This window comes from Strix aluco, chromosome Z, assembly GCF_031877795.1.
Source record: "Strix aluco isolate bStrAlu1 chromosome Z, bStrAlu1.hap1, whole genome shotgun sequence".
NCBI classification, from domain to species: domain Eukaryota; kingdom Metazoa; phylum Chordata; class Aves; order Strigiformes; family Strigidae; genus Strix; species Strix aluco.
In genome coordinates, this window is record NC_133971.1 from 69,459,667 (window position 1) to 69,473,267 (window position 13,601).

The 13,601-nt window shown below is 39.5% G+C and overlaps 1 protein-coding gene across 2 annotated transcripts in view; it reads right to left on the bottom strand.

The window, feature by feature from the left end:
* Nucleotides 1-8,314: 8,314 nt before the first annotated feature.
* LRRC2 (leucine rich repeat containing 2) overlaps nt 8,315-13,601 on the bottom strand; it is a 76,803-nt gene continuing 71,516 nt past the window's right edge. For both annotated transcript variants that reach the window (XM_074813247.1, XM_074813248.1), the window contains exons 7-9: nt 13,330-13,485; nt 11,405-11,541; nt 8,315-9,931 (exon numbers count right to left, since the gene is read on the bottom strand). In XM_074813247.1, the coding sequence (XP_074669348.1) occupies nt 9,882-9,931; nt 11,405-11,541; nt 13,330-13,485 (343 nt within the window). In that variant the 3' untranslated portion in view covers nt 8,315-9,881. The remainder of the gene's footprint in view (nt 9,932-11,404; nt 11,542-13,329; nt 13,486-13,601) is intronic.

Sequence of the window (13,601 nt, forward strand, 5' to 3'; positions counted from 1 at the left end):
TGGAGTACTATGTGCAGCTCTAGGGTTCCCCAATACAAGAAAGACATGGACCTGTCAGAGCAGGTCCAGAGGAGGGCCACAAAAATGGTCAGAGGACTGGAACACCTCTCCTGTGAAGAAAGGCTGAGAGAGCTGGGGTTATTCAGCCTGGTGAAGAGAAAGCTCCGGGGAGAGCTTCTTGCAGCTTTTCAATATATAAATGGGGCTTATGAGAAAGGTGGAAAAAGACTTTTTGCCAGGGCCTGTAGTGATAGGACAAGGTGTAACAGTTTTAAACTGAAATAGGGTAGATTTAGATTAGAGATAAGGAAGAAACTCTTGACTGTCGGGGAAGGCAGCGGGTCTGCCGACAACCTGACTGGAGAAGAGCTTGACCTTGACAAGATTCCGGTGTGCCCTTGAGAAGACAAGACAGACAGAGGAAAGAATGTTGTAAACATGTTTGAGGAAGTAAGGGGAACACAGGTGTCAGCAACTAACCACCAATCACATTTGTGAGAAACAACTGTATAGCCAATAAGCTTTTGACATGGTAGCATAGAGATATTATAAAAAAGCAGATAATAAAGGGTGTGGGGGCTTTTTTGCCTTGCATGCTAACTTAAACCAGATGGTCTCCTGTCATTTTTTGTCCATCTCTATGACGACAAGTGGTCACCCCGACGTGATTTCAACAAGGATGGAATCCGATTCTTGTGGGCTGCAGGACAAAGTGCAGCAGAGACGGAGCCCGGTGAAGCTGAGAGCAGAGGAAGGCTGTGTGGTCCTGACCTGAACTTTGACACCTGATAAGGTGAGCCACAAGGAACGGGACTATAGCCATGGGACAGCACTTAACGAAAGAAGAGGAATACTCTCCATATGGAAAGCATTACTTAGATGTAAGGGTGTTAAGACTAGTGAACATGGGCTAAGGCGAATGCTCATTTGGAGTAGAATGCAAGGATTTGAAGCAACAGCTGCCACAGCTCTTAGTGTATCAGCATGGCAAGAAGTAGGGCAGAAGTTATGGGATGCAATTTCTAGAGGGTCACGTGGTGGTGCAATTCTTACCACACCACAGCCCCCCCCCCCACCCCCACCCCCACCCCACCCCACCCCCACCCCTCTTGGGCTGCTTGGTGCTACATGCAATTCCACCCACATCCCCCAAGCTATACACCAATCTGTGGAGATAAGGACTGATAACGTTAACGAGCCTGGCTCCTGCCCCCTGCGGATTGCTCGGAAACGGCTATAACGGCCCATCCTCTCCTAATGGCCTGGCACACCTGTGCCTGGGATGTGGTCAAATGGGAACAATAACAGAGCTGCACATTCATGAAGTTCTTGTGCAACTGCTGGAAGGCACCAGATGGTATCTGACAAAAGTCAATTATCTTGGACCCTATAAACTGCGACCACTAGGGAGACCCTTTGAGCTCTCCTGGATCGCAGTGGGCCTGTGACCAGAACCTCCCCTGAGCTGGGACGCCTCTCAGGTACCAAACTCTTAAGGTGTTGTCTGGTCCAGATGGAAGGCCAGGGCAAAGTCCACCCGCTCGAGTCTCAGTTATCGCCCATTGAGGAATGCCAAGGCATTGTGAGTGTTTGCTCTAAACTCAAGAGGGAAATTTTCTTTGAGCTAGCTTCTCTTTCACCCGTTCTTTCTCTGTTTATTGGTGTGTGTGTGGGTACATACCCTTGTTTCTCTGTGTGTTTGTCCATTTTGTGTTCATTCTACTGAATCCAAACACCTTTGTTTCTATGTGTTTGTCCGTTTTGTGTATGCACATGTATATATGTATAAATTAAGGTACTGTTAAGTAAGTTAGTATGAATCTTGTCATTTTAGAATCTGTGAATAAGTCGCTTTTGTTTCTTTCAGTATTTTTGAATTATTTTGTAGTAATAAATTTCTGTTAGTTATTAATAAACCTAGATTTCTTACTAAATCATTACCGTGTCAATACTTTCATCTACGACAAGTCAAAAGAGGCATCAGAGTTAGCTATCACCTGGCGATTATTGAGTGAAACCTTAAGAGTGGAAAGTGGAGTGCGAGGAAAAAGGCAATTAAAAGGTACAAAAAATGAGGACAGCTGCCCAATGCAACCCAAACCTTGTTCATGGCCACCTCCTCTGCCTCCACCTAGTCAATATCAAACCCCTAATCAGCAGTTACAGATGACGAAACAAGGCTCTAACTCTACAGAACCTACTGCACCCCCCGCAGAGGAAGAGACACAAACAGAATCAACAGCGAATCCTTCTCAGATCCCTTTGCCTTTCCTGGGGGACAGCAGTGAGGAGGAGGAGGAGGAGGATGAGGAGGGAGAAGTGGGCGCAGTGAAAAATTTGATTGCAGCATTACAGATTGGAGACCTTGACTGTGTTAGCAAATCCGCCCTCCCGTGGACTTTGCCTCCTGCTACTGTGACTGTTACACCTCATCATCCTAGTTGGTTTTGGGTACAAGTTAGAAGACAATCAGCCGAAGTAGAGAATTGGAATCTAGTTGAAAAACTGAATCTCCTCCACAACAGTTATTCCAACTTGGAGTCATGTGACTCGATGGCGTTCCCTGTATTCAAGGCTGTGCCTGGTTCAGGACAGAATGATGATCGTAACCCAATCGCTTGGAAGGTCAGACAAGACCTACAAACAAAGGCTTCAAAATTTAGCATTAATTCTCCTGAAGTTATGTAGTTAATACGGATAATAAATACAGACTTGTTATGTCCTTATGATATTACTCACCTTGCACAAGTGTTATTTCAGCCTATACAGTTTATGGTCTTTCAGGCTACCTGGAAGCAAATGGCTCGAACCGCTGCGCGTTTTAATAGGGGATTGCCGCATGGCGATCCACGGCTTGGTGTTGGTGAAGATGCTTTATTAGGAGAGGGACTATTTAGTAATCCTTAATTACAGGTGACATGGCACCCTCCTATGTTAGAGCAATCCCAGCAAATAGGAATTAACGCCTTAAAAGGAACCATGGAATTAGCAGCCCCAAAGCAGAGATATGTTACTATCTGACAAGGGCCCAGAGAATCGTTTTTGCAATTTGTTGAAAAAATTTCTGCCACTTTAGAAAAACAAGTCCATGATGAGGCATTACAACAAATATTGTGCAAGCAATTGGCAAAAGATAATGCTAACGAGGGCTGTCAAAAAATTATTGAAGCTTTACCTGGAGATCCCTCTGTGTCTGATATGGTTGCTGCATGTTCTAAAGTTGGCACTGTAGAACATACAGTTGCCACCATTGCTACAGTGCTAAAAGATAAGCCGCAAAGATGTTTTAGATGTAACCAGACAGGACACGTTAAAGCCAGCTGCCCTGTTAATAAGTCCTCAAAAAGCACAGCAAACAGCTCTGCAGGAATAACCTGCAACCGTGGTGGGAAACTCGGTCATTTTGCTAAACAGTGTCGGTCTAAATTTCATGCCAGTGGACAGCCTCTCCAGGGAAACGGGAGAAAGAGCGTGAGAGGGCACACGATGATACAAAATCCCTCCCGCACGTCAGGGGCTTGCCACCTCTCTGTGAGCAGCTCACAGCCGAAACTGCCGAGTCAGCAGGACTGGATGTATCTGCTGCTGACACAGTAACTCTCTCCACAAAGGACATTGCTAAAGTACCTCTAGATGCAAAAGGACCTATAGGGCGAAGGTTGAGTGCTTTGCTAATTGGGAGATCTAGCAGTACCTTAAGTGGACTGATTGTGCATGTGGGAATTACTGATTATACTGGACAGATTTGTGCAATGGTCTATACCCCTTACCAACCTGTAACCATTTTCATTTGCATTTTCTATAACCATTGCATTTTCTGTGCCTTCTGTAAATCATGCAGCGCCTTCGAAAAGGTACCATTGGAAAGTTTTGCCACAGGCATGAAAAATTCACCAATTTGTCAGTTGTTTGTACCCCAGGCTTTGTCACCTGTGAGAGAAAAGTTCCCTACTAGCTATTGATACCATTATATGGATGAGATCCTGTTAGCAGTAAACAGCAAGGAGCAGTTGAACAGCATAGAGCACTTAGCCAGAGAGTCATTGCAACAATATGGATTGGTTATTGCTCCTGAGAAAGTACAAAAGGTAGAACCATGGAAATATCTGGGAATGACAGTTACAAGCAAGCAGATTGTGCCCCAAATTCAAGATTGAAATCAAAACTCTCAATGATGTACAGAAACTGATGGGATCCTTAAATTGGATAAAGCCCTATCTCAGACTTACCAATTCTCAATTACAACCATTATTGGAGTTACTAAAACATTCTAATGATCCAACAGAACCTAGAAGACTAAACAAGGGAGCTTTAAGTGTAATTCATATGGTAGAACAATCTGTACACAAGAAATTTGTCTCTCAAATAGATCTGTCTCAGGTCGTACAATTCTTTGTACTAATCGACAAAACTGTATCATTTGGTGCTCTAGTACAATGGAACCCTGAATGGGATGACCCATTACATATTCTAGAATGGATGTTTCTGTCATTCCAGCCACAAAAAGCTGCTCCTGGACTGTTTGAGCTTATTGCTGATACAGTCATAAAAGCAAGAAAAAGATGTTTAGAACTGACAGGGCGTGATCCAGCTACAATTGTTTTGCCTGTGCAAAATTGGTATTTTGAATGGTGCCTAGCGAATAACTATAAGCTGCAAGCAGCCATGGTAGGTTTTCAAGGACAGATATCATATCACCTGCCATCACACCCACTGCTGAAGTTTGCTCGAAAGGTACCATTTGGTCAGAAAAATTTGAGCCAGTCAGAACCAGTAAAAGGCCTCACTGTTTTTACAGATGGCTCAGGAAAGACAGGTAAAGCAGCAGTAGTATGGTATGAAAACAATCATTGGAAAAACAAAGTAGTACATCAAAAAGGTTCCCCACAGGTAGTGGGGCTGCATGCCATGGCTGTTGCCTTCTCTATATTTACTTTCCCTGTGAATATTGCGACCGATTCAGCATATGTAGCCAACTTGGTTACTCTATTGAATAAAGTAGTCCTGAATATGTTAGACAATCAATTACTATTTGATGTACTTTTGGAACTCTGGAAGAGTATCCAACAATGAAAAGAACCTTATTTTGTCATGCATGTCTGTAGTCATACTACTTTACCAGAGTTTTACACAGAAGGCAATGCTAGAGCGGATGTTCTTGTTTCAACTATGGCCCTGGGTCCTGTTCCTAACATGAAGCAACAAGCTGTATTATCACATCAATTTTTTCATCAAGGTTTTCGAGCTTTATGACAGCAGTTCGGTCTATTCCATACTGAAGTTCACTCTATAGTAGCTGCCTATCCTGATTGTCAAGGAACTCACACTCCAGTGTATTTTGGTACTAACCCCAGAGGTGTACAGGCTCTACAAATCCGGCACACTGCCTTTACTCATATTGATGAATTTGGCCATCAGAAATATGTTCATGTTTCTATTGATACTTATTCTCATACCTTAGTAGCAACAGCACATAATAGAGAAACAGGAAAAGATGTAATTTGACAGTTGCAGAAAGCCTTTTCTATGCTCAGGGTACCGGGCCAAATCAAAACAGATAATGGCCCAGCATATGTTTCAAAGAAAGTTCAAACATTTTTTGATATGTGGAGTGTTACTCATGTTACAGGCATTCCCCATTCCCCAACAGGACAAGCAATTGTTGAACGTGCACATGAAGTGACAAATTCAAAAACAAAAAGGGGGAATGATTGGGGAACCACCCCAGGCACGCTTAGGTAAAGCAGTTTATGTTTTTAACTTTCTCCATTATGGGGATAATTCCTCTCTACCTCCTCTTTCCCAACATTTTTCCTCTCTTTTATCAAAACAGAATTTGCGAAAGGACATCAAAGTACATGTTAAAGATTTAGTTACTGGCCAGTGGAGTGGACCACGTGAATTATTAACCTGGGGCAGGGGCTACACTTGTGTCTCTACAGATGCCAGCCCCTGCTGGGTTCCTGCTCGGTGTGTTCGACCTGTGTTGGAACCTACATCTGGGTGAAGGATGGGTAGTTCCACAGCCCAAGCAGAATGTCTGGGTAACTCTGGGACCCATTTTCGACGTGCTTGGTAGCAATACCCGTAGACAAGTGGCCGAATCCAACCGGAGTACCACAACTTTGTGACTCTCTGAAAAACTGTATAGACAATTGGGATGGTGTATATAGTCAGCTTGTACAAATTACGCAAGAGCCTCAAGAGTTAGAGTTGTTAGGATCTGTTATAATAGATGCTTGTGTGTTTTCTAACTATTCATATAACAACACTGCACGACGAGGGCAGAATGTTAATGCAACTAGTGTGATTTATCATAATTCAACTGCTTGGTGTAACTATACCTCACCTAACATTTCTTGGTCCTTTTCTATCCCTCTTGCTTTACCTCCTGGTGTCTTTTTAATTTGTGGAGATCAAGCATGGGGAGGTATTCCATCTAAATTAAATGGAGGCCTATGTAGCCTCGGTCGTCTCACTCTTTTGACACCTAATGACACAATAATATTAAATGTTACTAAACATCAGAGACAGCTAAGGAGGAGTGCAAACCAGTTTGCCTCACAGTGTGAGGACCAAGTAACCTTTTGGAATCCAGGTCAAAATTTTGCATCCTCCTTTTTTGCCCCAGGAGTTGCCGCAGCAGCTGCATTGAAAAAACTAACAAATTTAGGATGCTGGCTTAGCAAACAAACAAATGCTACCTCATAGCAAACAAACAAATGCTACCTCGTTATCTCTTAGTAGATTGTTAACTGATGTTGATAGTGTTAGACATGCTACTTTACAGAATAGAGCTGCTGTTGACTTTTTACTTTTAGCGCAGGGACATGGGTGTGAAGATTTTGAAGGTATGTGTTGTATGAACTTAACAGATCACTCAGAATCCATCTTTAAGAGTATACAACAATTAAAAGGCGGCGTTAAGCATTTAAAGGAAGATGAGACTTTGGATTGGCTAACAAAAATGTTTAAAGGTTGGGGACTTTCCAGATGGTTCATATCTTTGGTCAAGGCTGTGGTAGTTGTGGTTGTGCTATTGATGTTGCCTTGCCTTAACAGTCTTTTGCAAAGGGCCCTGCAAAAGACAGTTCATGCAATATTTTTAGCACAAATACAAAAAGGGGGAATTGTCGGGGAAGGCAGCTGGTCTGTTGACCTTGACAAGATTCCGGTGTGCCCTTGAGAAGACAAGACAGACAGAGGAAAGAATGTTGTAAACATGTTTGAGGAAGTAAGGGGAACACAGGTGTCAGCAACTAACCACCAATCACATTTGTGAGAAACAACTGTATAGCCAATAAGCTTTTGCCATGGTAGCATAGAGATATTATAAAAAAGCAGATAATAAAGGGTGTAGGGGTTTTTTCACCTTGCATGCTAAAGTAAACCAAATTGGTCTCCTGTCATTTTTTGTCTGCCTCTACAACGACACTTGACTGTGAGGATGGTGACACACTGGAACAGGTTGCCCAGAGAAGTTGTGGATCTGCCATCACAGGAAGCATTCAAGGTCAGGTTGGACAGGGCTTTGAGCAACCTGACCTACTAAAAGATGTCCTTGCCTGTGGCAGATAGGTTGGGCTAGATAATCTTTGAAGTTCCCTTCCAATGGAAACCACTCTGTGATTCTATGAAAATTAGATTCACAGGTGTCCAAAATCAAGTTGGGGAACACTAGTTTGATTCCCTGTATAGCATTGACCATTTTCCATGGCTTAATTGTTAAGCAATTTTTTAAGGAAAATGTTTACCTGGACTTAAAGTTTGCTAGTGACTGAGAATTTATCAGTGTTTTATGAATTTTCCCATGGTTACTCTTACTGAAATATAGGCCTTTTTCTCCTAGTTCAAATCTGTGAATTCAAGTTTTAGACTTCTGCCTTATATTTGCTGCAGTAAAAAATGCTGTTTCTAGACTGATTTTTCATTGATAAATATTGACGAATAAATGGACTTGTTCACTGTTTAATGAACTTAAAAATGTGTGGGTTTATGCTATTGGGTTTTTTCTGAATGTTCCCCAGTTTATCTGCATCACTCTTATCTGTGAACAGCATAAATCTTTCAAGATTAGCAACAATGTTAAATAAGTACTAATACAACTTCTCTATTCGAGTACCTTCTGTTAATATATCCTACAATTCTCACACTAGAATTTGCACTGGGAACTTTTGTTCAGCTAACTGTGTTTGCGCCCTTAGGTTCCTTAAAGTTACAACTCCCATATAAACACAGCAGTTGTAATTTTCATTCCTATGATTTTCAGTGGATCGTATTAGTCTACAATAGAATCTAGAAATGCCAAATCAGATGTCTTACAGAAGTTTATTACATCAATATATAATCAACCAAATTTATAATTTCACTAAAAGAAAGTTTGGTAGTGTAGTTTCAGATAGCCTGATTGCTATAAGGCCCCTTTGACTGCCACTATTTTATCATAATTCAAGACCTTTGTAATAAAAACAACATTTCAGATCTTCCATTATTCTGTTTCAGATCAATGTTAAGTTTTCTTGGAGTTTTTTGAAACTTTCTGTTTGTTCCAGGACTTGCTTAAAATCAGCATTAACACCTAGAGACCAACTCAAGGTTTCATTTTGGATAGTAACATGAGTGCAGGAGTTTGTGACTGAAAAAAATAACACACAATCTTTACAAATTCTCTTCTTTCAAAAGAATGAATGTTAAAAAGGAAAGAAAACATCAAAACCAGTATTTTTTTATATAGAAGTCTTGAGAAGCACATCCTTTCTTGCTTAGCTTTTTAAATACGACTAAGTGCCACTCTACTGTACAAAACTGGACATAGCTCATCTGTAATAAAAATTCAAGACGTAAATATCATTTCCCCTAATTGCACTCATAATTTTATGAATATTTAAATTCTCTGATTTGAGTCTAAATGCTCAGTCTCAAGTCTTTTTAGATTTAAAAGTATGGATTTATTAAACAAAATATGTATGTAAAACTAGACTTCTGAAACTCTACAGTATATACACTTACATAATTATATATAAACAGATTATTAAGTAGCAAGCAAAATAACTTTTTATCCAGCAAACGCATACAACATGGAAAATACCAATATCCACAGAATCTTGTAATCTGAAACCATTAGTAGAAGACAGTATCATCATTTTGCAGATAGTATTTTTTTACACTGCTTAATCTCTAAAATCTTATTTAATACACTGCTATATTATAAAACTGCTTAGCACAGAAGTTTCAGTCATCTTGGTATTTGAATTTGAGGACAGGTAAAAGCTTATAACATGCTTGAAAAAAAGCAGCAGAATGGCTACATTTTCTATGTATAAAGTTGTTGAAACTTATCTAAACTGAAAATCCCAGGAAGGACAATTTCCTCAAAGAAGAGAAAGTAAATTCAAACTATGTATGAGTTTGCACTTTAAATATTGTAAAGAACTGAATGTGCTACATGGCTTTAAGAATACAACAGATCACACTCATTTTCTAAATTAACCCTTCTCCTCTTATAAAATCAAATTTCTTTTTAAGATGATGATTTATGTTCCACAGTTTCAACTACAATGGACAACGTCTTCATCCTGAGGGCATCTATGCCTGTGTATACTTTATTACAGTGAATAATTACTTTCAGCACGTCTATATGTAAATTAGTGGCTGTGGACTTGAAAATAAACATGTTGATTTAAAAGGTGAAACAACATCTTATGAAGGCTCTACTGCTTTGTTTTATCTGTAGTTACTGGGAGCAACTACAGCAACAAATAAAAAAATTCATTGTGATTTTGAAGTGCTTCTGGCCATCTGTGTTTTCCAGTTTTTTCTATTCAGGTGGATAAAAATAGAGTTGTTCTGATATTCACTAGTGATTTAGAGATTTTTGATCTTCAAAGCTGAAGACTGAGTAATACTTTCGTAGTGTAGGAAGGAGTAGAATCTGTGAAAAGAAAAAAAAAAAAAACTATTTCAGACTTCAGCTATGTAATCCGGTGCAAATAAATGGACCCCTGAGCTAGAAACAGCTATGTTTGGTTTTATTTCAAAGGTACTCTACAAGTGATCTCTGTCTATCTTTCAAGAATTCTGCTGGCTTGTATTATACAGAAGTTATTCCTCCTCCAGTCTGCTTTTCAAAGGCAGGTATTGGCATAATCTATAGCATGAGTTCAGAAGCAGTAAATCCAAGAGTCATTCATGATCCAGCCTCATCATAAAAAGCACGGAGATAAGTTTTGTCTAGGAAGGCAGAAAAGTGTATCCCTGAGCTGGTTTGACCCAAAGGAGTATAAAGCTGGCCTATGCTTGACAGGGCCAAATGCAGATTTGAGGCAGCCTGACAGCCATTATTTTAGACTCCACATTTTGTGAGTATGTAAATACAATTCCATCACTACATATTTCATGAGTGTTGCTAAAGCCAAATTATGGTCTCAGTTTTTCCTCCATTCCTTCACTCCATTTTAACCACCATTGCTACCATTATTAGAAGCAGGCACTTTTATAGCAGACTTCACTTTAGATGTAGATGGCTTGAATACTTATGGACATTAAGTAACAAAAGTCTAGTATCAGAACATGAAAAGTATTCTGCAGCAACATTCTGTGGCCTTCCTTTACATTTCTCTTCTACCACATCTTGTAGGACTACTATACAGACCACTTATGTGAAATGCAAGGAATAAAAAGATACTGTAAGATTCATTCCACAAAAATTCATTTCTACACACAAACTCTCAAAAGAGATTTGAACAGACCCTACAGGTTATTTTAGCTCAGGGGAAATTTTCCCTTTGTTTCCTAACATGTTTTACTAAACAAGACTCAAGAGATTGACAGTTACTTAATTATGGTAAATATAAGACAAAATAGCAAAATAAAGTAATATGTAAACTTTCATGTGCTGTGCACTAAAGACAAAGGCAGTGATTTTACTGCAGTTACTTTACTACAGTGATTTTACAGTGATTAAACAATTAGTACATTGATACAGATACACTGTTAAAGAATGTTCTGTCAATGCAAAAAGCATTTCATATATACACTGTGTTTCATTTTGAGGAGGAGAAGCACTTCTGCAGGAATTCAAAATCACCAATGCTAATCCCAAGAGACATAAGTAAATCTTGAGAATGAGGATAATCACTGCATATATTATCATTGACATAAGGTTAATGCATGTACAAACACACCATTAATTTTGTGTACATTTGTTCAATAACAACTGTTTTAGTTAGGGCCCAAACTTTTAGCAAAACACAGTTGACATTTTCACTTTTAATCTGATTTAATAACATAACAGACAATTATGTTTTAAGGGTATATTGTTTGCACTCTTAAAAATTAATGTTCCCAAAGTATGTCTGTATTTATATCCAAAATAGCAGGAAGTTTACTGCAAGTTAACACATACCCCTTTCCTTTAGGTCTTCAATGTATGCTTTCATAAACTCTTTCTCAAATTGCTCACGTTCACGTTCACTTTCTATAATTTCTTCAGTGTCTTCACATACAATAGTTTCAACTGGGCTGTCCTTGAGACTTACAAATCTAGAGAGAGATTAACGCAATAATATATGCAACAGGCTTCTGAACATCACTGGCCAACATGAATGACATTTTAGAAGTTGCTACTACAGCCAGAAGGAGAAACATAGAGAACATTTGCTCAATTTGTGCCTTATGGCATTGTTAAGATCAATCTATTATTAGAAATAAAGATTTCAAATGGCAACTTTTCTTTACTCCACTTTCAATATAAAAATGATCAGATTTATCTCTTTCTTTTCACCTATCTACATACATCATTTTTTACAATAACAGGTATATTTTTTTATTATAGAAATTCTGACAGACTACACTGTAATTTCACTTCTGTTAATGAGCAGTATGAACTCCATGCTAACAACACCACCTTGCAATCTGGAACTTTGTCAGTATCACTTAGCTGACATGTATCTCCATTTTTTCATTGTTATTTAACTTCTCTCTTGCAATGCATGACTGGATGTGCATTATGCCATATCTGCAATTTTCCTAAAGCTACACATTGCAGGTGAAAAACTAGATAGTTACATAAACAACTTACATAATGTGCAAATTAAGTGCACAGCATTCTAAAAATCTCTGATGGTATTACCACTCCAAGAAGGAAAACAACCAATAAAATTGTTACTTTCAAAAGAACAAATGTTCCAACAAATCATATGGCTTTTTAAAATCTCACAAACTGCTGTGAATCTGTGGTTGGTTGACCCTGGTTGACCAGGTGCCCACCAAGCAGCTCTCTCACTTCCCCTCCTCAGCACAACAGGGAAGAATATAAGATACAAAACTCATAGGTTGAGATAAAGACAGCTTAATGGAGAAAAGTAAAGACATGCACAGAAGCAAAGCAAAGCAAAAAAAAAATTATTCTCTAGTTCTCATCAACATGCAATGTCCAGCCACTTCCTGGGCAGCAGGGTCTCAGTACATGTAACGGTTGTTTTGGAAGACAAGCACCTTAATAACAAATGTGCCATCTTCCTTCTCCTTTCTCTTAGCTTTTATTACTGGGCATAATGTCATATGGTATGGAATATCCCCTTGGTCAGTTTGAGTCAGCTGTCCCAGCTATGCACCATCCCAATCTCTTGCTCATCCTCAGCCTACTGGCCTTTGTGGGGGCAATGCTCAACAATAATCAAAAGCCTTGGTGTATTATCAACACTATTTTAGCTACGAATACAAAGCCCAGGACTATAATGGATGCTACGGGGAAAGTTACCTCCATCCCAGCCAGAACCAGTCTCAAATGGTTTCATAATCAAAGACCTGACCATAGCATGCAGAAATGCAAGATCATTGTCACTGCAGACTGAAAAGCCTTTTAGTCTTGTCCTGCATGCAGCAACAAGGTGTTGTTTCACAACAAATATATGAACTACCAAATTCACATGACACTCTTTAGCCTTTTAACTAGCCACATCTCCCACTCCCAGCAGCATACCTTTGTCAGCACTGAGTTTATCAACAGATGACTTCTAGATTACTGGTCCCTCTCTGGGGCATGGCTATGCACATCCAGTTAAGAGTCACTATGACCAAGCCTACACAGGAATAGCAGTTCAGGCATACAGATGCACAATGTGAGGAACTGGCAGATGAAAATCAGAAAGTTGCCAGTGTTCTGCAATTTCCGATCTCTCTAGTGCTTCCTTAAGGGCTCTGATATAAATTGGGTCAGAATTTGACCACCAGGTATTGTAGAAACTGATGCTTGTGAAAGTATTTCTCCTGGGTGCATCCATCGTATCTTTTTAAGAGCATATTCCTTTCTCTCTCACTTTTACTTACTTTAAACCTGTAGTTGACTCACAGATGGCTGTGGGTATCTCAACCAGGTCATCGCCACTGACAACTAGCAAACTAAGCTTTGGCATATTGACCAGAGCTCTGGGCAGGTAAGTCAACTTATTTTTCTGTAGGAGGAGAGTCTGCAGTTGATCTAACCTGTAAAAACATAAAGGCTAAAGATTACTTGAAATATTTATTTCAGACAGGAGCACCTATCCAAAGTAGCAATATAGACTTAATCTTGTGTAAAAGAAGAACAATTACATGTACCA